Source organism: Callorhinchus milii, unplaced genomic scaffold, assembly GCF_018977255.1.
Source record: "Callorhinchus milii isolate IMCB2004 unplaced genomic scaffold, IMCB_Cmil_1.0 Scaffold5, whole genome shotgun sequence".
Lineage (NCBI taxonomy): Eukaryota > Metazoa > Chordata > Chondrichthyes > Chimaeriformes > Callorhinchidae > Callorhinchus > Callorhinchus milii.
In genome coordinates, this window is record NW_024704746.1 from 38,544,623 (window position 1) to 38,571,503 (window position 26,881).

The following is a 26,881-nucleotide window of genomic DNA, read 5'->3' on the forward strand; positions in this document are numbered from 1 at the left end:
TTATAACTATACAACATTAACCTTCACAGATGCCATGGTAGAAAATATGCTAGTATTTAATCTGCATCTGTTTACTGTTATAAAACAGTTACAATCTGTGTCACAACATGATGTGTATTTTAATCTACTTTGGGATTTTGCTTCCATTATCAATAAAAACAGTTCGTAAAAAAATCTGATTGTTTAGGCAGATTTTTTAAATCAGTCCAAATTAATATAAAATATTTGAACACAGTGACACTTTAGAATATCACATAATTGATAGGCCTTTCAGATATCAAATAATCCATTTGGGATATCATAGTATTTGTCATATTAAAAAATTACTTACTGCCTACATCTGTTCTGATATGTAGGATTGTTGTAGTATTTTCTGAATATCCTCTGCTTGTTGCAGGAGTGACACTGATCATATAGTCCGTGGACATCTGTAGTCCTTCAATTCGTATACTTGTGTCAGTAGTAATTTTGGAAAACTTCTGGCTGTGTGACTCAAGGACTCCTACGTCCCAGAAGATGTGGTAGAATACTTTTCCATTTGGCTGAAGAGGTGGGAGCCAGCTTATAGTTACGGATGTTGAAGAAATATTTTGAGAGGTAATATTTTGTACGGCTCCTTCTGGAACTACATAGAACAAATGCGGTAACGTTTAACTTAATATATCTACTGTAAAAAGAGAAAACAGTGTTCAACTCTGCAATAGTCAGGCAATAATAAAGCTGTCAAGACTATGTGATAATAAAAACATAATACCAATAAAATTATGAATTAGGATATTTTTCACTAAAATGCATTACTAAAAGATCACAACTGGTTAATTATGCTCAGTCATATCGTGTGACAAGGAAACATCCAACAGGTTTTATGTAGTGTTAATTAAAATGTGAGATGAAAGGTGAAAGGTAAAATTCTTGGGCCTCAAAAGGTTCTCCATTACAGCATAAGAGGTGCTGGATAAATCATTGCATGCAAGGTTTATGGCCACTCATTAGCAGGGCTCATTAGTGACTCATTAGATATTGATGAATTTAATTCAACTCATAATTTAGATATTGATGAATCAGCAAGTTTCTTCAGAATTTAGAAATTGTCTTTTCTCAACCGTGCGCCTCAATTCAGGAAGTAAAAATGAATCTTACATTTACTAAATCACAGGCTAATCAATAGTCTAGATCCCTTGAAATAGAGATTTCAAATGTTTTTATGTAATGTTCCCCCTCGGAGCTGAATGTCCCATGCACATCATCATCTTTCTTACTGAATGGTGAGTGAATGATATTTCAATTGGAAGGAACAGAACAAACTGGTATTATGGATTTTTAAGGTTTTTCTCCCTCTCTCTCTCTCTCTCTCCAAGGCCTAGCCTCACCTCACACTCCATTTCACTCACCCCCACACCCCCAACTTGGGTAAAATGCTGGTAAGACAAGAAAAAAACAGTAACCGGTGTACACCCCTCAGTTTGAAACACTCTGATCTAGAGAATACCAACAAATGTGTCTCTATCACATTTGTCTCTAAGATTTGTGACCCTCAGAACTTAGGAAAACATAATTTCATTTTTATCATTTCATTTTTACTGTGCAATATTATAAGTATTTGTTATAGATTTGTAATGCATTAATTCTAACAAAGCATGTTCCCAGGAATCCACTGTCAGTAAACAAAGTTGAATATTATATGCCAGTCAAATGATGCCGTACGTCTTGATATCTTACATTGGGTGTCAGCCTGACTCAGTTGGTAGCATTCTTGCCTCTAAGACAGAAAGGTTGTGGGTTCAAGACCTCAAGACCCATGTCCACATACCAATGTAGTGTTAGGAGAGGGCTGCATTGTCAGAGGCATTATCCCTGAAATAAGCCATTTAACCCAGGTCCTGTCTGCCTGGTCAGGTGAACAGTAAATATCCAATGGCACTATACAAAGAGAGAAAGGAGTTTCTCCCTGTGTCCTGGCCATCAATCCTCCAGATACAAATAAATTGGTTATTCACTTCATGATTGTTCATAAATTAAAAACAAAAAGTTCCATAATAAAAAGCGCTTTGAGACGTCTCAACAACATGACGAGGTGCGATATCAAATGCAAGGATTGTTTATTATTATGATTATGTGGATTTACGATAGAAAGAAAAGGTTTAAGCAACTAATGAGCATCATGTATTACACTTAACCTCATTAGTTCTGTTTTTTTGCATTTGAATGAAACTCACCATCTTCAACAGTGTACACATCAATCATTTCACTGGTCTGATTCCCATCTCCAAGAGGGGTACTGGCAGTTACCCACAGCTGATAGTGGCTGAATTTGGTCAAGTTATTCAATTGTGCTGAAACATTTGCATTTTCCACACTGCCTTCCTCATCAAAATCTGTCACATTCTGAAAAGCAAATATAAAGATTTTTTTTAACCTATCTTGCTTTCCTTTTGCATTTCAAGAATATAGGTATTAGCAACAAGAAATCTCTTGTTGTTTCCAAAGTAACTATTGAGAAATCAAAACACTGATTATTTTAGTTGAAGGTTTCCTCTCTTTGCCGCATCAATTAAGCAACAACAACTTACATTTATAGAGTGCCTTTCAGGTCAGAGGGTCATCTCAAAGTGATTCCCACAACTGACTAGGAGACAAACTCGGTGGTGGGGGTGTGGGGGGGATCCTGAGCGGAGAAGATGGATGAAAGTTGACCTTAAAACAGAAAATACCTACCAGTGTAAATACGCCAGAAGTATTTCTATAATAAATTGTGTAGTATTGAAGGTTTCCATTAGGTTTGTAAGGAGAATTCCAAAAAACCTGAACAGAAGTCGAGCTTATGTTAACATAGGAAACATTGCCTGGTGGTTCACCTGGAGCTGAAGCACAAAGATACAATATAATTCAAAATGATATTTTTGAAAAGAGTAAACGGGGTAATGCATTATTATGGAATCATAGGAGAAACACAGAAGGAGGCCATTCGGCCCATCATGCCTCTGCCGGCTCTTTGAAAGAGCAATCCAACTAGTCTCACTCCTTGCTCTTACTCCATAGCCCTGCTAATTTTTCTTTATAGATTTCCTTATCAATTATATTTATTTCTCCATCAGATTCTCATCAACAAGAGGCTAATTTATATATTTTTTAAAAATACCATTTACTATTACAAACAGTGTCACCACTCAAGTACCAGCAGGTTTCAAAACTCAATGTAAGCACTTACAACCCTCAGATGATCGGAATGTGATATTGTTGCTTTTCATTCCTCCATCACCATGCCTCGTATTCGCTGTTACAAAAGCATGGTGTTCGCGATTATGTTCTAAGTCTGTCAACAGTGCAGATGTCCCAGTCACATTTAAAGTGAGTTGTGTGGTTGTACTCCTGCAGATGAAGTAACACCAAAAAAAGAAAAAAAATCAACGCTCGTTCACATGATCAGTCATAAAAATGTTAAATTAAGGTATTAAGCCAACAATACCTTTGCAGTTTTTGTTTATAAGATGCACTTTAATTGATTTATCAGGTCAAAGGCTAATAAGACTTGTTATAGTCTGGAATGCACTGCCTGACAGGGTTGTGGAAACAGATTCAATAACAACTTTCAAAAGGGAATTGGATAGGTACTTGAAAAGGAAAAAATTGCAAAGATATGGGGCAAGATTGGGGAAGTGGGACTGATTGGGTAACTCTTCCGGCACAGAGCCGGCACATGCATGATGGACTGAGTGGCCTCCTTCTGTGCTGTAATATTCTATGATTCTATAATGAAGATTACCTACCCTTCAAATGAAGTTATCTTGAATACTCTCCCTCAATCGCACTGCCTTGTTCACTCTCTTCCCTTTTTCAAGAACCGCCTGAAAATCTTCCTTTTCATGGTCTTACAGTCACCTCCACCCCATCCCCACCCCCAGCTCGGAGGCAAGCTCTGCCACTGTTAAGCACTCTGACACGTGAACCTGAGTGGAGGGTGATATATACGTAGTTGTTGTTGTATCTTCCGCAAACCAAGGTTACATTAGGCAGTCTAACAAGGAAATCACTGGGGATCTGTAGGTCCGACCCAAGCATTCCTGGAGCCCCTGTGAACCCTTTTGTGGGCTTTTTCTGAAAGTCAATACTTGGTGCCAGGGAAGGTGGCAGGAGTAGGCAAGATAACAAAGGCTACAGCTTGGGATTGTGTCATGGTCCTTTCAACTACACAGAATTGCATGAAGTAATACAGCACGGAAACAGACCATTCAGCCCAAGCCCATGCTGGAGTTAATACTCACACAAGCCTCAACCCCTCCTAATCCCCTCTCCCATACCCCTCTATTCCCTTCTCCCGCTTAAATATGTTCCATTTTATTTTTGTCTATCTTCTTTGCAAAATGTTTTCACCTTCTTTGTGTTAAATGACTTACGTTGCAACCCTTCGAAGGGGCAGCCAGTAATCATTTGCCAATCCTTCACCAAGCATGTCATGTGTTTGCTTTTGCTTGTATAAGATGCATGCAACAATGTATACATAATATATAAGGTACATGTACCAATATTTAAAATATTTCCATGGCGTGGTCAATACACAGAGCATTTATTCCTCCATCTCACTTTCTTTTGTGAGGCAAATATTTTTACCTCTCAGCCAAGTCACTAAATTGAAATCCACCACCCCATCCCCAATAAGATCAAGCTATTCAATTTCCGAGGATGGAAAACTGATATCATTCATCTTATGTTGCTTGAATCACCCTGTAACTGGCTTATCATCATGGAACAGCAATGGATAGCAGGCATTAATTATTCTACGCCGCAGGCAGCCTAACAGGTGATATAAGTAGGCGAACAAAACATGGGAGAAACACAGGAGAAAAATCAATTATCATTTGATAATAACAGTGGAATAAATGGGAAAATGGCATGCATTCAAATTAGCAAGTGCTCTGAATGTTGAAAACCATGTTATTGTTTGCAGAAGTATCTTACCAAACATGAACAGTGTAGTACAATATAACTCCATTTGGCTCCAAGGGAGGTTCCCATGACAGACGTACAGTGGTAAAAGATAATTGTTCTGATGCCAATGATCGTGGAGGAGAGACAGGAACTGTTCAATGTGATTAAAACAGCAAAGTGCAGAATGTCAATGTTGGCTGCTACCAAATGGGGAAATATTAATACAGTAGTTGTCATTTTAAACATCTTCTTATGATGCCCTACAGGGGAACCTCTTTATAGCATGGTTGGCTGGATCCAGTTGCTCAGCGGCCATGTTATAAGCAAAGTGTTAAAAAATAACCCAAAGCTTTACCATTAAAATGCAACTACAGCATTATGTAACAAAGTACGGTTTATGTCATTATGTAATGCATTCTAACGCACATTGAACCTAGCATGCACTACAAGGCATCTAGATGCCTCACCAACCAGAAAGAAAGCAGCACTTCCTGACTTTTCCTTATTTGTAACAATAATAATCATTTATATTTGATACATCCCCTTTCATATAAGAGGAAGTCTCAAAGCACATCACAGGATACACTGTAAAGTCTAGTGACTGTATGTTTTATAGACAAACCAGCTGTCAATTTGCACACAGCATTGTTCCATAAACAATCATGAAATGAATGACCAAATGTATCTGTTGACCAGGAAATCGGGAGAAACTCCCTTCTCTTTTCCAAATAGTATCATGAGATATTTGACATCTATCTGAACTGTCAGAAGGAACTTCAGTTTAACATCTCAACTGATGGATAGCATCATCAATACAGTGCTCCCCCAGAACTGTATTGGAGTGTTATCCTGGAGTTCAAAGTCCTGACCTGGAGCTTGAACCCACAACTACCAACTGAGCCAGGCTGACACACAACAGGTGTTGAACTGTGTGCTTATCGGACCAGGATTCCAGCAAACAAAAAAGCCACCTTGATTCTCAAAGTTGCTATAAATAAAAGGTTCAGTTTTGAGGATTATGATTTAACCTTTGTGCTAACAAATTAACGAGAAGAAAACGTGATTTTAAATGATTTAGATTGCATTCTGAAAACTAAACGTAAAGCAATCAAAACAAATATTTCAATGTTCTTCAAAGTTTTACTTACCGTCTTCTCTGGTTAAAATGTACATTGATTCACTTTGATTTCCTTCGCCTTTGCTAGTACTTGCTGATATTTTTAAAATATATTTTTCATAAGTCTTTAAACCTACAACAAAATGGTAAATGCAGAAACAGTTTTGGTTTTGCATCACCAGTACATGCAAAACAAAATGTGAAAAGATAAGATATATATCTTTGAAAAGATATAACCACTCTTTAATTCCAGGGAAGGCCAGCAATTATTCTTGAACATACCTGTTATTTTAGCAGTTACATTTGTGCTGTTGATAATACGCTTTTCACTGCCATTCAAGGGTATGAGATATAATGTGTAGAAACGGATAATTCCATTTGGAGCTGTTGGTGGAGAGAAGAATACTTCTACAGCCGACGGAGAAAGGTGCACATACGTGATGTTTTGCGGTGGACCATCAGGAACTGCAATGCAAATAAATAAAAAATATGCTCAATAAAAAATATGCTCAGCCACATTTTGCTACCATTGAAAAGATATAACAGCTCTTTGCCATGAGTGAAAAATAAATAGATTTTCTGACAGCTTCATTTGACACTGTACGTCTATTCTATACTTGATACAAACTTAAGAAATGGAAAGAAAATGGAAAAATTGGAATCTCAGAATCGACCTAATGCTGAATAAGGCAAGTGTCTCAATATGCAGAGAACAAAAAAAAACACCATCTTTTCTGAGCTTATAAATAGAACACCACTGATCTTGTTACCATTCCCAAATTGTGTGCTGGCATATACAGTGAAATTGTAGTCACTCTCCCTTCAGGAGACCATTAATGAGGGCACTGCTGATGACAGCACAGCCAGCCTGGCTCATCGGCAGGCCTTGGAAGGGCTGACCAGTGCTTGGGGCAGGGAGTCATCCCACTCAGCTCCTGTTAATCCTGCAAGCAAAAGCCCTAACGGGTAGGGTGGTCCTAGCTGGACAAGCAGCGGGAAAGCTTGCTGGACAGAACTATCAATGGCAAGCTATGCGGTTTGAGCTGGCTGGACTCCAGCAGTACCCAGGATGCGTCCATCCAGCATTCCAATCCAATAATCTATCTCTGGGATTTCCACCTATGCATGTAGGTGGGATGCACGGAAACCTCATCTCAGTTGGGATACTATTAAGTATGGTGATAGGTTTCCACGTGTGTCAGACACCCGCCTGACCAGAAAAACAATGTTTAAACTCTGGTCAGTAGCATTTATTCAATTAAGTATACCACAAACTCTTATGTATGAAATTGTGAAGAACTCAATCTTGTCATTGGGATAGAAGGGCAGTGGCAAAACAGTTGTACTAGAGTTTAAGTTTTTGGTAGAGCATATTACGAGGAAGATTATCTAGAACTGCAGGAAGAATCTCAAACAACAGTCTGATTATGTAAAGCTTTTACCAATAAAGTTCAAAGTATTAGCTGTAGAAAAGTAGATATATTTAAGGTGTATTGTAGATTAAATTATTTCAAATCAATTACACCATTTCCATTGATGCTCCTATTAATTCAACTAAATTGTTACTTCCTGAAAGTAATTTAATGGTTTAAATGTAAAACCTCACCTCAATTTTGCATATCTAAAGATTATGAGTAACTAGTTACAAATATGTTACACATAACATCTCTCAATTTAGATACAAAAAAATACATGTAAATGCTATTGGTGCACACTTAACATAACTCAAGCATTTGTTGACACAGTACAGATTGCTGGAGGGACAAGATGCACTGCACACTGTTTGGATGAAATTATTGGTTTACGGAAGTTAACTGCACCCCATTTATGCCATGCGGGAATATTTGAGACCACTGCGAACACTATGAAACAGTACTTTGATAGCAGTCCTGACTGGAACCAAGCAGCAAAGTTCTTACTGGAAACTGTGCTATATTTGGTTCTTATTTCCACGACAAACACAACAGCAGCCACAAAAATAACTGAAAGGCGTGTGCTCTAAGGGCTGACATGTGAATCTCTATCAAAACTCAGCCAAATTGTGGAGTAAGTGGATTAAAAACTAAAACAGTGTCAAATGCATTTATCAGAATGGAACCAAACCCACAGTGATAGCACTTTGTTGAAATGGTTGTGCCACAGTGAAATGACTGTGCATGAAGTTTTCTCTGATAGCAAGTTTATTGAGTGAATAGAGAACTGATAAAGTAGATAAAGAGTTGTGAGATTGTGGAATGTACTAACTGCCTCAGATGACCATAAATGCACCGTACAGTATTTGAGATGTTTAAAGGAGAAATGGTTAGATACTTGGGTATCAAAGAGATATGGAGAAAGGCCAGGATATTGGATTAGAAAAATAAAGAGCTCAAGGCGAACTAATAAAATGATGCAGCAAGCTCAATGGGTGAAATGGTTTTTTACAGCAAAGGTAAAAGGGAGAGTCAAACAGCTTTGACATGAAAACTGACACGATGAAGTAAAAACATTCTTGCAACTGAATACCTGGAATCCTGTGGACACCCAGACTACAAATAATATTAGTTCAGTTCAGATATAAATTCACTATCCACTGTGAAGTTTATAATGGATAGACATATTTTGCTCCCTGTCAAAAGCTGGTGTGCAAGCTGTTTACTTTTTTTTACTTGTTTACTTTTTTAGCACATCACTCACTTGATTTTTCACTTGCAAACTCTGTAGTAGCAGAAAAAGTAACTGAGTATTGGGAAAACTTACAAATGTAGAGATGTCTCATATCGGGAAGCTTTTAATGGAGTCACAGACATTCCAATAATTTACAGTGTAGAATAATATAATACTATTGGCATTCAGTGGTGGGTTTTGTGAAACTGCTACCTCAGTGGAACTAATGCTCTTACAGGTCACATTAAAGGGCGGACTGCTAGGAGCTGTAAAGAAAGCAAGATGAGTTTGTACATTCTAAATCACGTGGACCTCTGGGCAGAGCAAAATATTGCTCCATTTGATTGTTAATCCTTTGCTTCGCAAGAAAAAGAAAAGCTTCCATTAAAGCGAATGGCCTTTAGGTGAAAAAATCTCCTGGTAGGCACAAACAGTTAAAGAGATTTCACAGCTACAGATGGCTTTTTTAATGGATCAGAATTATATCCCAGCTGCAGAAAACATGTTTGATGTATTGAGTAAGAGCTATAATTTCCCATTTTCCAAGTAACAGCAGTGCGCTTCCATGTTCTTGGCAGAAATATAAATTCCTAATACCCCAACGCTGTCTTACAGTGATAGTATTACAGATCAGTACTTACCATCTTGTTCAGTCACCACAAGCATAGTTAAAGACGTTAGATTCCCATGACCGTACTTGGTATACATTTACACAGAGACATTATAAGGAGTGAATGGCTTTAGGTTTCTGAGACAAATTCCTGTTTTTGAACTATTCATTGTGAAAGAATCAATCTGATTAGTGTAAGTGACTTCATAATTTACAATAATACCATTGGGTTTCTCTGGACGTGACCAGCTCAAGTACACAGCAGTTGCAGAAATATTTTTTAAAGGTCAAGTTTTACGGAGGTGTCTATTGCTCTGAAAGACTCAAAGAACATAACGCTTTGTTTTCAAAGACCTCCACAGCATTACTAATTTGTAACCCCTGTTCAGGAGATTGCGCCTGCGCTAGCTTTCAGTTTACAGTTCTGCATTTGACATTAATGACTGAATGGGGGTGGCAAAGGATATAGACTCCATATAAAGGTTTTATGTTTATCAAAATATGGACTTCAGTGTTAGGCTACAGACAAGTTTTGCACTCAATATACCCCAATATCACCTTTAAGGAATCCTAGTGTATGTGTGGTATAGATAGATCAGAGCGAAGTTTAAATTTCCCTCTACTTTTCCAAAAAACGAACATCGCAATTGGTTGCGCATTTTGCTCACAAAATATACAGTCAATTCACTTCACAGTATATTCTGTGAAGCGCTTTGGGACGTATCGAAGACGTGATACGATGCTATATCAAATGCAAGGATTATTATTATTATTAACATCTGAAAATAAATCACCATTCAACCACTATGACACTTCCATTCTTCATAGCTTTCACTCTGGTGTGTGTCTGAGAAAGCCAATCGACTCTAGTTCTGAGCTGTGCACCTGGCTTCAGTCAAACTGCTCAAACTCATCGTTCATAGTCCTTGTACAACCAGCAGAGATTCAATCCATGCAAGAATAAACCATTGTCTCACAGGGATAAAGTAACATGGTCTCTCCCTAATGTGTGTGTATATTTTTTTTGGGTGGGGGGCGTGGTAGAGAGAAAACGATATTGAAGCTGATTATGTAAGGGTCTTTACATTAACCTGACTCGGCAGACGGAACTCTGTTTAATGTCTTATACTAAGTATGGCACCTCAAACAATGCAGCATACCACCAATATTACATTGGAGTGTCAGCCGAGACTATGAGCTCAAAGACCAAATGTGATACACATGCACTAGCTCAAGGCATACAACATTTGCGACAATTCTCTGATTTTTAACAAAAAATGGCACAAAAAGTTAAATAAAATGGTGCGCTGCCTCACTCCCATGGCTCCTTTGCTGTTTTACAGATAATTTCGATCTGATAACTTCATAAGAAGTAACTAGTTGAAGAGATCACATTCTGAACTATTTTGAGGATCTAGGCAAAATCTTATAATCATGACACAACAATGAATGAAAATGTTACAGATCAAAATAAATATATTTGCAAGTCACAATCATAATTTATGGTTAATAGAATAAAAGAATAAAGTAATAAGAAAAATCTCAGCTTAAAATGAAAGGTACCCTTGTGTATTTCTGTGAACAGATCATTGCTACACTTTTTCTTACCATCTTCAAGAGTTTGCACAAAAATGTTATCTCTTTCAGAGAGAGAGCTTTCACCAATAGCAGTCGATGCTGTCAGTCGAACTTTATAAATTGTGTATTTTTTCAGATCTACAAATAGAAGCAGAAAAACAAAACAAGTTTTAGATTCTGTAGATAAGTTACTGTCAGAATAGCAAATTCAAATGTTCCTTAACTATTTCCTTGCCCCATTTCCTTGCCTTTGGCCCTTCCCTACTCTCCTTCAAAATCCATTTTAAGACCTATCTCTTGGACCAAACTTTGGGCTACCTTTCTTCTCTCCCCCCCAACCAGGCTCCCAGCTGGGTGAAACACTTTGAGACGTCCTCCCGACATGAAAGGTGAATAAAAATGTAAATTGCATTTGTAATTTTAATTTCAGTTGGTGAGTTTAAAAATGTACAAAAGCATAAGAATATTTCTAGGTATAATACTGCTGGCACAATATTCGACCAGTGAAGAGTAATTTGTTTTTGGTGGAGGCTATTTTATCAATTATGATATATTTGGAACCAATTCAAGACATAAATGATTTTTATTTATAAATCATTTGCAAATTTTTGGAATGTAGTGAGCACAAACAGCCTGTGAAATAACCAATCATCCTAACTAGAAAACAATTTTACTAGTAAATACAGTTCATGCCCAGATTACCGGCTGGGTTAACATTTAAAAAATTAACACAGTATAAATAGGGCATAAATAATTGCAACTTCTTTTAATTAGATGTTTTAAGTTTTTTTCCAAAAATAATAATGAAAATGATTTGCATGTTCACCCTCCACTGGTGAAATACAATTCATCACTGAGACATCGATTTTGCTTGTCTACACAATTGAATTCAGCTTGTTAGTAATTAAAATACCTGTTAGAGTAACGTTGGTGTTTACTGTTACTTTGTGAAAGGCTTTTTTAGTGTCCATCGCCACAGCATAGTAGATGGTGTAGTGAGTGATTACACCGTTATGGAAAGCAGGAGGGTCCCAAAATAAGAGAATAGATGTGGAAGTGAGATTTTTATAAATTATATTCTGCACTGAACTTGGCACTGAAAACAGTAAAGGAAAAAGTTTAGTTAACATTGAGAAATCTGAGACACCAAAGTAATGTTTAAAATAAACACCATAGTTTCTTAGGTAACATACCATGCTGCTGCGTCTTTAAGGATATATTGGTTGGTGGTCCCTCTCCAACAATAGTGAAGGCTGACACTCTGATAATGTAATCAGTGTAAGGTATGAGTTGCCTCACAACATATGACAGCTGCTCAGATGTAAGGTCAATGACCTGGAGACTGCTTTCACTCCCTGCACAAGGTAGAAAAAGCAAAACTTCCTCCGTCTCATATTTCTTACATTTCGTAAGGTTCACACACACACACATTTGTACTTGAAGACAAAATAAATGACTATGAAAATGTGGAAGCAACGCAGAAAGCAAAAGGCAGAAGCAGAAATAAATATTAACGCGCGCAATTGAAAATAACTTTTAAAACTCCCTCATAAGTGTTAAATGAGAACAAGCTGCATTAATAAAGAAGAGCAAAAATGTGGGGAGCGTTCCTAAAAACAGAAGAATAAAAGGGTTTTTTTTTGGTTTGTATTCTAGGAAAGCCTGACAACGATTAATGTAGATAGGACTTTAAATCCTTTAAATGATTCTTTAAATCCCATTCTTTATAAGAGAACTCTTGCTTGCACTGTCAAACACACATTCCTTATAAAGTATTTTAGTTGATTCTGAAAAGCAAGTGTATGCACTAATGACATCACCATGCTACAGGGTCATCTCCACCTGTTGTCAATGCATACTGGAGCAGTGACCTATTTACCTTTGGTGCTGTTTTGAAAGCCATTAGCCAAAGCCCTGAATAGAGGGGGTAGTGGGGAACCTGGAGGTAGCAAAGTCTCCACGGTCCCACCTGCCTTGACAACTGTCATAACTGATCTTCTGTGTAACTTTGCTCTTGACTGAAGAGTCCTGCTGACGGTAGGAGGAGATTCAAAGGGCCCCAAGGAGTTAGAGACTGTCTGTGTGGTAAATGCAGTAGTGTAGAATCCAGCAGAAGCCACCGAGTGAGTCGTGGCAGGCAGTGATGTTTTAGGATAAATTACTGGTGAAGAGAAAGCTTGGGCATGCGATGTTAGTTGAGCAGGTGAAGATACAGTTGGGTCTTTTTCATAAAAAGTAGATGCCTCGGACATTTCAGTACGAGAAGTGCCTATTATTTCAGCGAGCGCAGAAGTTGTCGAGATTACTGCGGGCTCTAATGAGGACTCAGAAAACAGAGCAGATGAGCCTTCATATAAGTCCGTAAATATCAGTGCATCATCCTCAGAAGTGGTTATGATCGTATTTGATTCTGTATCCAACGTACCAGTATTTACTGGTTCAGGAGAGGTATCAATTTCCTAGAACAAAAAAAGTTAATAGTCTTTTAGACAAATTTAAATGGACTGATATTAAAAGAGTTAAGAGTCTTTTTCTGGTATCAGATGATTCGCTTTGGTTCACAACACATAAAGTGGTTGGTTTGAAACAAATCAAGCAATATAATTTAGTGCAGTATATTTGGTCTTGTTTTTAAACTGTGATCACAACAGAATAAACTTAATTTTTTTATGTGGAGTCCTGTAGCTCAGTGGTTAGAGCACTCGCTTTGCAAGTGAGAGACCTGAGTTCAATTCCAGGCAGAGGGCGAAACCTTGGGCAAGTTTCTTTACTCCACACGCCTAATAATAATCCCTCCAAAAAAAAAACAATAATTAAATTGGTCATTTTCAATCTACGACTGTTTGTGGGACATTGCTGTGCGCAATTGGCTGCCACGTTCGCCCACAAATATACAGTCAATTCACTTTACAGTGTGTTCTGTGAAGCGCTTTGGGACGTCCTCCCGACGTGAAAAGCGCTATATCAAATGCAAGGATTATTATTATATATTGTAAAAAAAGCACAGGTCTTTTTGCTTTAGGTTACACTTATTGCATGTATAATGAGTGCACCATCTTAAAAAAATCAAGAGCTTATTATTTTAGGTGTCCATTACATGAAAGTCATCTGGGCCCAATAGTTCAGAGGTTGCCTTACAAGCAAATGGCCTATTTCCAGTTGGCACGTACGTCACTTCCTGTGGACTGTGCATGCACACAGTAAGTGTGATTAGCAATGCTGCCTGTGCATAGCACAGATAAAAGAACAATAGCAATGCTTCCGCTAGAAATTACATCAGTGATGCTTCCAGTGTATAGTGCGCAATACACAGGAAGTGATGTGATGTGATAGTACCGGCAACTCGATGACCCAGAAGTTGTTCAGAGTGCTAGAAATGTGCGTGAATCACTCTTCCGGATAGTGTGGGTCCACAGAATGTCAGCATGTCATCAAAGTGTGCTACAACAGGGATCCCCTACATTTCATTGTGGTAATCTCTCAGGCGCAAAACACAATGAAAGTACATCCAACTCTTTTTAAGGGATAGTTTATTCTCTTATTGGAAGACGTCAGTTATCATCTGTTCACAGCTGAAAATTTGGCAACAATTTTTGATTCAGCAATTGCTTGCATACTTTGTGGAAATTATTTGAAGTGCTCCCATACCATTATTGCTTTTAACCGCTTTATGATCCATCTGATGAACCCAATGGCTGATCACCAGCAATATAAATCAGGGATAAATATGATATCAAGTCAGAGCTTGAGACCTTTTTTGGACTCATAAAGTTAATTCTGAGCTCTTCTGTTGCCCTAGCTTCAAAATGCCTGAAGATTTTGTGGCCAAATGTACTGCGTTATTTAGTAATTAATCCCGCTACGAAGTCTCACAATAACTTCTCTTTTCTAACGTTTAAAATGTGTTAATGGTCTGAAATTGTTGTTTCTGTAATGAAGCCTTGTTGACTGATGAGAACACTTGCTGCTTCATTGCGAGTTCCCACAAGTTTAATACTGACAATGAACGTCCACAATTACTCCCTTACATACGAGTGAAGATAAAAGGAAACACCAGAAAATTTCAATCATATTAGAAAACACTTCTTCAGGTGCAAAATGTTCAAATTCATTCTTCAGCAGAAGGATGGTTTATATTTTTTTAAAAACAAAGTGGAATATTTAACATCATTTTACATATTTACATGGAATATTTTACATCATAACATGTATGAAAAACAATGAATATTTATAAAGCCTAAATTCCACCTTGTTTTAACATTAGGACCATTTTGTCTAACACTTTGAGACCATGCAAAATTCTTAAATTTGGAATCCTTTCAAGAACCATGGAAACCAACATTCCAATTTAAAATTGAATTGAAGTATTTTCCACACGTCTGCATGATCCTAAGATTGAAGACAAAATACTCTTGCAGGTTACCACTTAGTGGCATTTCAGGCCTATAATTTCCAAATAAAATACAAGGGGGAAACAATGTACCTGGAGGTTTTCAGTCAAGATTATATTTTGTACAGATGTTTGTGATTTCGTTAGCAGAACATTAATTCGATACCGGGTAATAACACCATTTGGCTGGCGAGGCTTTCTCCATTCCAGTGTCACAGACTCAGCTTCTACTTCTGTTGCTGTTAAATGAGAGACTTTGCCTGGAACTTATGAAAAAAAAGCAGAGCAGTTAAAGTTAAAGATTTTCATTATAATTTTGAAAATGAAGCTTTAGTAACATTCAAATTTTNAAAAATACCAGGGATACCACAAGATATCCCTGCCTACCGGGAAAGTAATTTATATAGTTAACTTAACTATATACTTAATTATATACTTAACATGGTTAATCACATGACCCTGTTTTATTGCATTTAAATGTAAGGAATATATGGGGTGAAATTCTACCTGGGTTTAAATTTACTCAGTTTATGTGGTTCTCAATAGAATTTACCCAGAAAACTGTCTTACATATTAAGGCTGTAACTAAGATTTTTGATTTGAACGCTCTAAAATGCCACATAAGTAGAGTAAATCTTTTCCCAGGTGGAATTTCTCTCCAATAAAATAAATCGGGTTAAATTACTGAGCACTGTGTGGCACACTAAGGCGTGCTTAACTGCTTCAATGTATTGACCTAAGGAATGGTGGGATACTGTTCCACAGCCACAATTCCTGAGTTTTAGATCTCAGCCATACCATCAACTGATCCTGCAAGACTGTGTTTTCTCACAGGGGTTGAGAGAAAATTAATCAGTGAGTAATCCAGGATTATTTTGTGCACCTCCCACTGTGATATTCGCAAACAACAAATTTCAAATCCTCAAAGTCAGCAAACTCCAAAAATGGCTGGCGAACATTAGTCAGAATCGTTCTTGGAGAAAATGTATTCCCACTTAGCATTTTTTCCTGTTATCTGTCAATTGCTGCCATCTAATGGTGGCAGTGTAAAAATCTTCATTCTCTGCTGTAACACAAAAGAAAAGTCACCAGGCAAAATGATCCCTATCGCAAAACAAATGTTTCTGCATTACCTTTCACTACCTTATTGGAAATTAATTAAGAGTGAGATGGGAAAGGAAGGCATTCAGCCAGACAGGCAGAGATGCATTGAGAGAGAAAAGCAGGGATCTGTTTACACCTTATTGTTATCTGTCAGTATACTGAATAAATTGCTGTTTCAGTTTGAATTGTGCAGGCAGTAACAAAATAGCATTTTGTTTTAACCTTAATGTGTTTGCAATCGAGGCTCTTAAAAATGCCTCCCTCCCATTCTGGTGGAGAAAAACTGGTGGGGAAAAAATTCAAATGGGAATTTAATTAAAATCACTCATCCGAATCACCTAAAAGTATGAAGTGTTATGTTATAGACATTTCTATTTCAACATTGTGCAGTAGGTTTACACTGTACCTTCTGGAGATGTAATGACTGTCACATTGGCTTTTGGTCCAGGTCCCACTGCCGTCTCTGGGGTAACAATGACTTCATATTTTATAAAAGGCAGCAGATTCACAAAGAAAAACCTAAGGTCTCTGGTGGTGTTATACGATATTCGTCCTAAATCCAGATAGATAAATCATTATACATTGCAAATAATTTAAATAGAAAGTGTTTGAGATTACTGTAGGGCCATCAGGCATTAGTTTGTCTCCATTGGTAGCACTCACAAATCTGGATCATAGGCTTGTGAGTTCAAGCCCCAAGTTGGGATTTAAACTCATAGTCCAGGGCAGTACTGGAGAAATGCTGTATTGCTCACTTTGAGATGTCATCCTGATGTGAAAAGCGCTATATTGAATGCCAGGATAATTAATCGTTATTATTGTTATTATTGAGGTAACATTCTTCAGATGTTGTATCAGGTTGGTCAGGTGAATATCAAAGATCCCATAACACTGTGGGTTTCGGACACTCTTAAGAATAGTGATGGGTTTCTGCATGTGTCAGGCACACAACCTGACGCCAAAATAATAGTACTGGAGAGCAATGACATCTCAGATTTCAAGCTCTCTACCCCAGCTCTACTTTATAATATTTTCAACTCTATTATAGACTGAACAGCTGGATTCTAATGCATGGCTTGTTTACTTTGTGATACATAATAAACACCTATCCATGAAATGATCACTTTTTAAAACTAGGGTCAGTTTAACACTATTAAAGAAGGTTGCAGCATAATTGGAAGCTATGCTGTGTGCGAGGCAGTGTTTGAGTGCTCATTCAATTAATTCACTGCTCGTCAGCAGTTGCACTCTATGTTGCAGAGGGGCCTGGAGCATCCAGTATGTACAGCCCACTTCAGCCTACTGTTCAACCAACTAAGCGATGTGAACCTACTAGTCGAGAGTATCAGACTCTGCCCACTAAGCAGGTCAAAGTCATTTGCATCGTGTCAGCTCCAGCTGATCTTCTGGAACCCACAAAATTTGAATTCACAGTCACAGCCCTTCTCTCCTCCATATCACACACAGATATTTTTCCAAGTGTTTGACCTTAATCTGTGCCCTTTGGAGTAGAGTTTCAGATAAATTAGTTCACTGTATGTTGGACCAATCAGTTTATGACTGACACCAATACCAATCCAACGCTACCTTGACAACTGTGTAATTTGTACAATGTGTTCTGAATTTAGAGGGATGTTTTATTCCAGCAAAAAGAAATGTAAAGGAAGTATTTGTGGATCAGGCCGATTGAAATTAGAGAGTTTTTCAGTTCTCTATTTGACTTTCCAATGCTGTTAACAAAGGAGTCACTGAACTGAGATGGCAAGCGACACAGTGGTCCAAGGATTCATTCTGAGGGGACTGAATTAAATAGGCCAGAGCTTTCCTTGTTGTTGATAGCAACATAGTGTGAAAAAGCAGAATAAACTAAAATTAAAGTTTACTTTTTCTGCATTTATTTTTAAAGTTTTAATAGTTTCCGTGTAAATTAGCTATTCAAAAGTCGACAGTAAAAGAAACAAATCACTTTCTGGAATAATCACACCACTTACCTGAAGGCCCTCGAAGCTCAACTCTGTAAAATAATCTTCCTGTTATAGTCAGTGGTGGATCCCAGTTGATTATAAATGACTTTGATGTGAGGTTACGGAAGACTAGGTTTTGAGGTGGTTCTTCTGGAACTGAAAATCATTGTTCAGCCTTTAGCTCAGTGATCACGAACTGTTCAATGCACATTGATGAAATGCAATTCACCAGAATATCACAGTTAAGAATGTTACTTTTTTAAAATATATTAATTTTTTTCTAGCACAAACTACCTGGCAATGTCACATGGACTGAGGTTCAAGGTGTTTAATAAAGGGCAGATCTTACACTGAGACTAAACATAATGAATAGAGTAAGTCAAGTATTAACAAAGGTGTTTCTTCACTTTACAGAAACTTCATATGTAGCATTAATAATACAAACATGACTAACATATAATACATCCTTACCGTTACAACAGAAGACCGTTAATTCAGCAAGGAATAAAATTACTATTATGTTCATTTCCAGCAGTTTTAGAGTTTTTCATATGTTTAAGCAACGTTTCAGCAAAGCTGGGTTTTCGACATGGCTCACAAACAGCCTCACTCATCCTTAGTCTTGTAATATGCTCTTGTAAGTGATCCTTCCATAATCATTTTCATTAAATGATCAGTCCGCAGAAATCTAGTAGGATTAACCTAAAACTCACTGACAATCCCATTCTAGCTGTAAAGTTCAAGGCTTTGACAAATACACAACTTTCATGAAGTAAAGAGCGATAAAGTGCCAATGCAAACGTTTACAAAGAACAGGGATTGATCCTGGAATATGTTGTGGCTATAGGTCATGCCTTTGCATACTTAAGGTCAACATGCTTTTTTATTAGTACTACTGACAGTCTGTTGACATTCACCAGATGGTTTCAACTGAAAACTCACTGAGGAACTGAGAAAGCTGGGAAGTTCTGCCTCCTACTGATCCGTGGGAAATACAGATGTTTGCGCAGATGGAATACACCTTAGCCAAGCGGGCATTATTTTCTGTTTGCGTAGAACATTTATGGCAAAATTCCTACATTTACATGACAAAATGACAACACAGGAACATCTCTCTTAAATTACATTTGCGAAGAATTTCAATTGTGTGTGGCTCAGTGAACACGGCTAATTACAATTTGCAAAACTCCCCATGGTTTAGCTGTAAGTGCGTCATTGACTGGATCGAGACATGAATTGCTACATTTCCAACAGCTGTGGAGAATTAAGCACAGATAATTATGATCTGGCTCAGGCAAACTTCAATGTAAGAACTTTTCATTGGTTGCTGGCCTTCAAAGCACTTTTTGGAAAAGGTTCCTTCTGCTTTCCCAGTGAAAAAGTATATCGCTGAGGTTAAATGTACTGCTCAAAATGTACACAACTGGTCAGCTCAGGGAGACAGGATAGTCTGCAGGCAGCCCAGGGGTTCAAGAAATACAAACTAAATTTACATTGATAGCACAGTTTTGTATTACTTTGTTCCTGACATCAAGAAAGCAAGGTTAATTCTAAAGTGTTGTGTTTAATCAGGGAGTGGCTCTAACATTCCACTGATATCTTTAAAGCCAGGAAAGAACAGATGGTATAGATCATTCCAACTTTTGGATGAGTTTCTATGTAAAAGAATGCTTAGGAGGTTGTTACAGTTCACAGATTTCACATAAGTCATGAGGCAAGATCAACCATCAAATAAATATATTAGAAATGTTTTTTTTAAAAAAGAGTTGTGCAATTCTAAAATAAATTATTTTTCTTTCTCTGTTCAAGATCTAACACCAGATGTGCTTAATACTGATTCAAAAGCATATTGTTTTAGTTATACAAACATCATACTTTACTTGGCTGATGAAAAGTTGCACTCAGTGCAACAAAGAACTGATGTTTTGAATATGAATATGCATAGCAAAGAGTGCAACAACACTTACTCCACTCTGGTGTTCTGAACAAGGCACTTGTTATCTGACCTTCCCCTTCTTTGGTAAACGCAGACCCTTCACACAGGTAGGTGGTGTACGGGTTCAGATGAGTCACCAGAACGCTGGCAGACTGGAGTGCTACTCTCCCTGGGTTTTCCGACGTGACTGATTGAAATGCAGTGCCAGCAGATGCTGAAGTTGAAAGCGATGCTGAAGGAGTGGTACTTGATGAAACGTCATCCTACACAACCACAAAAGTCAATATTCACCTGTAAATCACTAATCAGTCTGTGTTTAGAATTGTGCCAAGTAATCGTCCCGTGTTAACATTGCATTCGAGGACAGCTTGGAAATACAACTCATTGGAACAGAATTGGAAGAGACCTAGGAACAGCCAAATTAAGATCTAGAGACTATTTATGCAGAACTTTCACTCAGATGCTTACATGGGATAGGATTCAATAATCATATATGATCCGTGAAAAGATTGACTTTCTCATTTCTTTATATTGTTAAATAAAAGTTAGTTCAGTCTTTTTTTTTAATTAAATTTAATGTTGTGATGAAGAACAGTAGTATGGTTATTTGGAAGGATGAGAATAAATTGGCTGAAAGGCCTCCTTCATCTTGTGATCTTTTGTGATCTAAAGCCCTGTGAGATAGATATATTTTGGTACATTAGAAAATTGGATTCAGTATATTTTTGAGTGGGTCACATTTCACAAAACCTGCAGATTTTCTTGGGGTTTTTATGCATAATTGGTTCATTAAAATAATTATTTCAAAACACTGTAAAAAGAAAGATAACTGTATTTCTCAACATATAAACCATGCTGGTATTCAACAACTTGCATTTATATAATAATCCTTACATTTGATATAGTGCATGCAAATGATGGCACCTCCACCAATGCAGCACACCCCCAGCACTGCAATGGAGTGTTAAACTAGACTTTATGAGTTCCAAGTCGAGACACGGGGCTTGAACCCACAACCTTCTGACCCAGAGGGCAAATTTCCACCAACTGAGCCAGGCTAATACACAATTAACTTTAACCACAAGGAAAAACTGAGTAGGTTCTTCAAACTGAGTTCTTCTCACCTACCTCACATTGTGTTAAAGTGTTTGGGAAAAGCAAGTCTGCCTTCAGAGTCATATTTTTCGACAGCTTTCCACTTCTTGCAAATTTTACAATTATTCTGAATTGAGTAATCTTCCCATTCGGTTGTTGAGGTAGAAACCATGTCACATTGGCCGTTGTGTGATTGACAGCAGTTGCAGAAAGCAAGGAAACGGCACCGGGAGCTGGAAAACAAGCATGTAAGAAAAGTAAATTCAATGTTCTGAAAACATTTTACTTGACCTTTCAAAATGGCTGCAAGTGCTTTGTATGGAAAGGTGTGTTGATCATTTCAACTTAGTGAAACAAACCCATAAAACAAAAATATTCTTAACACGTATAATTATTTTTAGACTTCTCTGCTTCTGGTCCTGTCTCCTCTTGCAGAGATGTGGGTCCACAGGTACTGGTTGCCCTCCAGTATCCCACCCATGGGATCCTTGGCACTAATATCTTTAAAGCCAGCCAAGAACAGAGTGGCAGCAGCCCACCGAACTGTACAGGGCATCGCAAGACTGACCTCTCCCTATTCAGCTGCCCCACAATGCTCAATAATAGAGAGGGCTGAGGTGCAGGAACTTTGTCTGGTTTTAGCCTCCCTAACCCTTGGGTGTCTAGGGCCTAATTTACGTCCATGAATTTGTTAAAACTAGCAAGCTCATGGCAAACTAGGATTCAAAGTAGTGAGCTACTGGTCTGTAAGCTGCAGCTCCATCCACTGCACCATCAGGGCTGTCAGACATGGACAGGTTCACAGTGCTGCACGGGAGCTATTTTAACATTAGGACTGAAGTACATATTGGAATGTAGTGAAGGGATTTTTTACTGTGCATCCATCCATTATATATTTGACTTAATAGTGTTTCATGGTGCCGATTCGATAACAACTTTAAGAGAGAAGCTAATTGGGAAGGACAAGTTTGCAGGGCTATGGGATTTGCGGGGGAGTGGGATTGACTTGGATAGCTCTTTTCAAAGAGCCGGAACAGACATCATGGGCCGAATGGCTTCCTTCGTTGCTGTAGAATTCTATGATTCTATGCTGACACTGGGCTAATGCATTTCATGATCTAGATAACTTTGGAATTCTGCGTAAGAGAAAAATAGTAAAGATCATCGTCTTGTTTTAAAATTGATCAATGTGACCAATGACACTTGGCACACAATGATTTTCCAGCAGTGTAAATGTAGGTGTAGCCTCAAAATGATGACAATAATATTAGACTTACCACTCTCTGCTGTTACAACTCTTCGAAAGTTACCAAAAGCTCCAATACCTGCACCATTTTCAGCTGCAACCTGGTATTGTAAATAAAATGCAACATGAAATCAGTATTGCTCTCTGAAAAAAAGTTTAGATATTAACACCCTGAAACTGTTGCAGAATCTAGTTTTAAAATATTCAAATTTTTACAACTGCTTATTTTTTAAAATAAAACAGTATGATGACAAAAGGTATAATGTTTATTCCTTCTTCGTCTTATGGGAACATGAAGTGGCATTTTAAAATATATAACAGGTGTGATTTTAAACAGATTTTTCTGATTTTTTAAATCAATATTGCAGCAATAACCTACATTCATATGTAGTGTTACACATTAAAAGAAATTTCAAAGAGCTTTATAGAATGAGATTTATTAGAAATCCACGGAATGTTTTTGTGGAAGCAAAAACAGGCATATAATTTGTGCCAGCAACTTGTATTTCATTGAAAACAAAATCTTACCTGAATTTTATAAGCTGTTCCTGGTTTCAGGTTATTGAGAAGGAACTCTGGAGTTTCTGAATTTGTCATAAGTTGGATAAAGCTGGCTTGTTGAACAGGACAGACCTCTTTGTACTTCACCACATAAGAAAATATCCTTCCACTTGGACTCAAGGGTACACTCCAAGCCAGCATTATTGCAGTGGCGCCAATTGGTTCATCTACAATATCATATGGAGGATCTGGCACTGTGAAAAATAATACATCAATATAAAAAGTAATGTAATATTATATGGAGTCTTGTAGCTTAGTGGTGAGAGCACTCGTCTCACAAGTGAGAAGACCTGAGCTTGATTCCCGAACAGTACGTGATGTTGAGCAAGTTTCCTTACACCACACACCTCTGTTTACCTAGTAGTAAATAGGAACCCGGTTGTTAGTCGATTGGCGGATCGCTTTTCTGGGGGCAATATCCCTTCAAAAAATAAATAATAATAACTTGGTCACTCAATCCACGACTGTTTGTGGGACACTGCTGTTTGCAATTGGCTGCTATATTTCGTCCACAAAATATACAGTCAATTCACTCTACAGCATATATTGTGAAGCACTTTAAGACATCTCGAAGATGTGATAAGGCGCTATATCAAACACATGGATTATTATTATTATATATGGATATATGTTGATACATAGCGTTACCCAGCAATGAATAATGATGAACATCAGACAATGTACTATGGAAATTAATAAGAAAGTTAATATGAATTCACAAAAAAAATGGAACCTTTATGTTTGTGGCTATAATAGCCCTTTATATTAATGAGTTTATTGTTTCTAATGAAATCACACGCCTATTAACTATAATCAGCAAAAATGGAAACTCAGTAAATGGTGAGAAAGGCTTACGTTTGCACACGTTGCAAAGAATAACATAGTGTGGAATTGGTTGTAAGGCAGCGTTAGCCCTTTAGGTTGAGATGACATGATAAAACTTCACTCTTTTACTTCATAGTTTCACCCAATGGTGCAAAATTTCATTGGGATACAGGTGAGTTAATGATAGGATTTCAAGAGTAAGCAGCACAAGCCNTTTTTTTGACAACGTAAGAAATTCCACAGGGCTTTTTGTTGGAATAAAACAAATGTGCTAGTTCCATCAAAACAACAACAACTTGCATTTATAAAGCGGTCCATCGTCCAGGACAGCTTAGCAATTGCGGAGCCTGATGCCGAGCCGGGGGGAGGGAGGAGGTGACCGTTTGTACAATCAAAGAGAAAGGTCTTATTTTTAATGACACTCGATTAACCACTTACGTAAGGCCCAGTTATCCTCAGCAATGAATTGAAAAGACTGCCAAGCATATAAGAAAATAGAACTGACTAAAGTGTTGATTTTTTTCCCCTTATATGGACTACCCAGAATAATTTCGTACCATGTTGCACATAGACTTGCTACGTGTTATTTGACAATCTGAACGACAACATCCTGACAACATATTAGAAAAATCACAACTAAAATCATCATCTCAACCAGCAAAATATCTGTAAAACAGCAGATTCAGCATTAACGTATGAGACAAGGTTTACACGCTTGAACGTCCATCTTTCCTCGACAAATAATTAATAATGAAATAATGGAAACATTATCTAATTTGAACTCTTGCCAATTAATAAAATGCTGGATTCCTATTACAGTGTTACCCTGTGGCTGCGCTACATACACGTGTATACACATAAACAGTGGATTTCTGTAGCTGATTGGTTAGAGCACTCGCTTTGGAAATGAGAGACCTGGGTTCGATTCCCAGCAGGGTGAAACCTTGGGCAAGTTTCCTTATTCCACACGCCTGATAATAATCCCTCAAGAAAATAAAACAATAATAAATTGGTCACTTCAAGTCATGACTGTTTGTGGGACACTGCTGTGCGCAATTGGCTGCCGCATTTTGCCCACAAATATACAGTCAATTCACTTTACAGTCTATTCTATGAAGCGCTTTTAGACGTCTAGTGAAAAGTGAAAGTGAAAAGTGAAAAGCCCTATATCAAATGCAAGGATTATTATTTATTATGTAACTGGCCGAGAAACAATGTTAAAACCCAATTACTCAGACAGTGGTATTGGCACTTAATTATTTTTCCACACCTTCCACTTCGTAGCTGTGATCTTAGCTTTTTCTGGATTTCAAACTGATCTGCCAGCCTCAGTTTGTATACATAGTTGTATCCATGTTACCAGAATCTTATTAGAGATTGACTGAGCTACTGTTTTTGTTTATTGCCGGGAAAAGCCTTTAAACATTCCTTGTTTTCAAATTTCAATCTAGAAAAAGTAAGGTATGCTAAAGACAAACAACGGTCATAGCCTTTCCCTCATCTCTATACAGTATTGTACAGCAGGTTATTTGAATGGAAAATCTTTAGGTTTTACACGACTATAATCTAGATATCATAACTCCAGTCACACACCACCATTTCTTGTTTGGAATGTGCTAGTACACAGGTTGTTAAATTAGTGGATATATAATTATGTTACAAACAACCAGTCATAAATATTCATGATCACATTGCTGACTGTAGTTTATTAACCTGAAGAAAACAAAATGGATTTAGAATTTAAGTCTGTTTTAGCCCCTTCTTTGAGACACAGCACCATTTTCTTAAGACTATCAAAAAAAGGCATTTTGCAGCTGTTTTATAACTATTTGGCTTGATTTATTTAAAAAACTAGAATCATTAATTTTATTTTATTTGGTGCATTCCACTGAACTTACGTAAAGGGTGTGTGACTTATTCTTATCTCCATTCCAATGGTGGAACTTATTCCCACCGTAAACTCTTTATGCTGTTCGCATTGTATTTAACTACCAAATTCAGACAATGCAAGGCAAAGTACTGCAGATGCTGGAAATCTGGTATAAACACAGAAGTTGCTGGGAACACACAGCAGGTCAAGCAGCATCCATGGAGAGAGGAAAATGAGTTAAAGTTTCAGGTCTATAACTGTGCAAGGTTGTAGTGATGTTTTTGACATCTCAGATCTCATCTAATAAACAATTTATATAATTTCAATAAAAATATTAATTCTAATTTCAGAAAAGCAATCAACTTATTGTTTGAAAAAACACTATTCTGCGGTTTAGTAACCACTCAGAAATATGCCATCAGTTAAAACATTTATAAAATGTATTGTTCATTATCACATCTGCTTATTTTTAAAAAATCACAAACAGTTTAACAAAATGACAATCAACCTTTATCATTTCACAAATAGGCACATGTTCCCAAATGCAACACACCTACTTACAAGATTCATTTGTCGTAAATGATCTGCTGACAGACTTGCTAAACGATGAAGAGACTGAAGAGACAGTGACGGTGTAATCTATGCCAGGGGTAGCACCAGAAACAACAGCCTAGTTAAGTACAAGCAAAGGCAAAATATGATTTGAGACAAATATCCAATTGAACAAATGTAGAACTATCAAATGCTATTTTGCGTCACCAAGTTCAAAAAGTCTTTGTCTTTTGAAAATACTGTGTGTACATCCAGTTTCCAATACCTTAGCTATCTGAACTAAAACAATCATTAACTTCATCATAAGTCAGTGATCATGAAAATCATATTTAAAATAAAGTGAATACCTTTGTCCTTGTGGCTCCAAATATGAATGCAATTGAAGATAAAATAAACAGTGCCATCATTATTGCATTGTAGTTGTCAGCACAGTTCACTGAAGTTCGGCTGTGCCTACTTCT

At 37.4% G+C, this 26,881-nt stretch overlaps 1 protein-coding gene across 1 annotated transcript in view; it reads right to left on the bottom strand.

Annotated features, from left to right (window-relative positions):
• Positions 1-26,881, bottom strand: part of ptprq (protein tyrosine phosphatase receptor type Q) — an 88,837-nt gene that overhangs the window by 42,665 nt on the left and 19,291 nt on the right. The window contains 22 exon segments of the mRNA XM_042335062.1: positions 332-625; positions 2,217-2,385; positions 2,716-2,861; positions 3,209-3,369; positions 4,957-5,077; positions 6,075-6,176; positions 6,326-6,508; positions 8,827-8,955; positions 9,331-9,583; positions 9,585-9,613; positions 10,908-11,015; positions 11,791-11,973; positions 12,071-12,232; positions 13,303-13,336; positions 15,361-15,533; positions 16,778-16,924; positions 18,363-18,491; positions 20,303-20,534; positions 21,400-21,599; positions 22,644-22,713; positions 23,141-23,367; positions 26,430-26,538. Of these exon segments, the coding sequence (XP_042190996.1) occupies positions 332-625; positions 2,217-2,385; positions 2,716-2,861; positions 3,209-3,369; positions 4,957-5,077; positions 6,075-6,176; positions 6,326-6,508; positions 8,827-8,955; positions 9,331-9,583; positions 9,585-9,613; positions 10,908-11,015; positions 11,791-11,973; positions 12,071-12,232; positions 13,303-13,336; positions 15,361-15,533; positions 16,778-16,924; positions 18,363-18,491; positions 20,303-20,534; positions 21,400-21,599; positions 22,644-22,713; positions 23,141-23,367; positions 26,430-26,538 (3,361 nt within the window).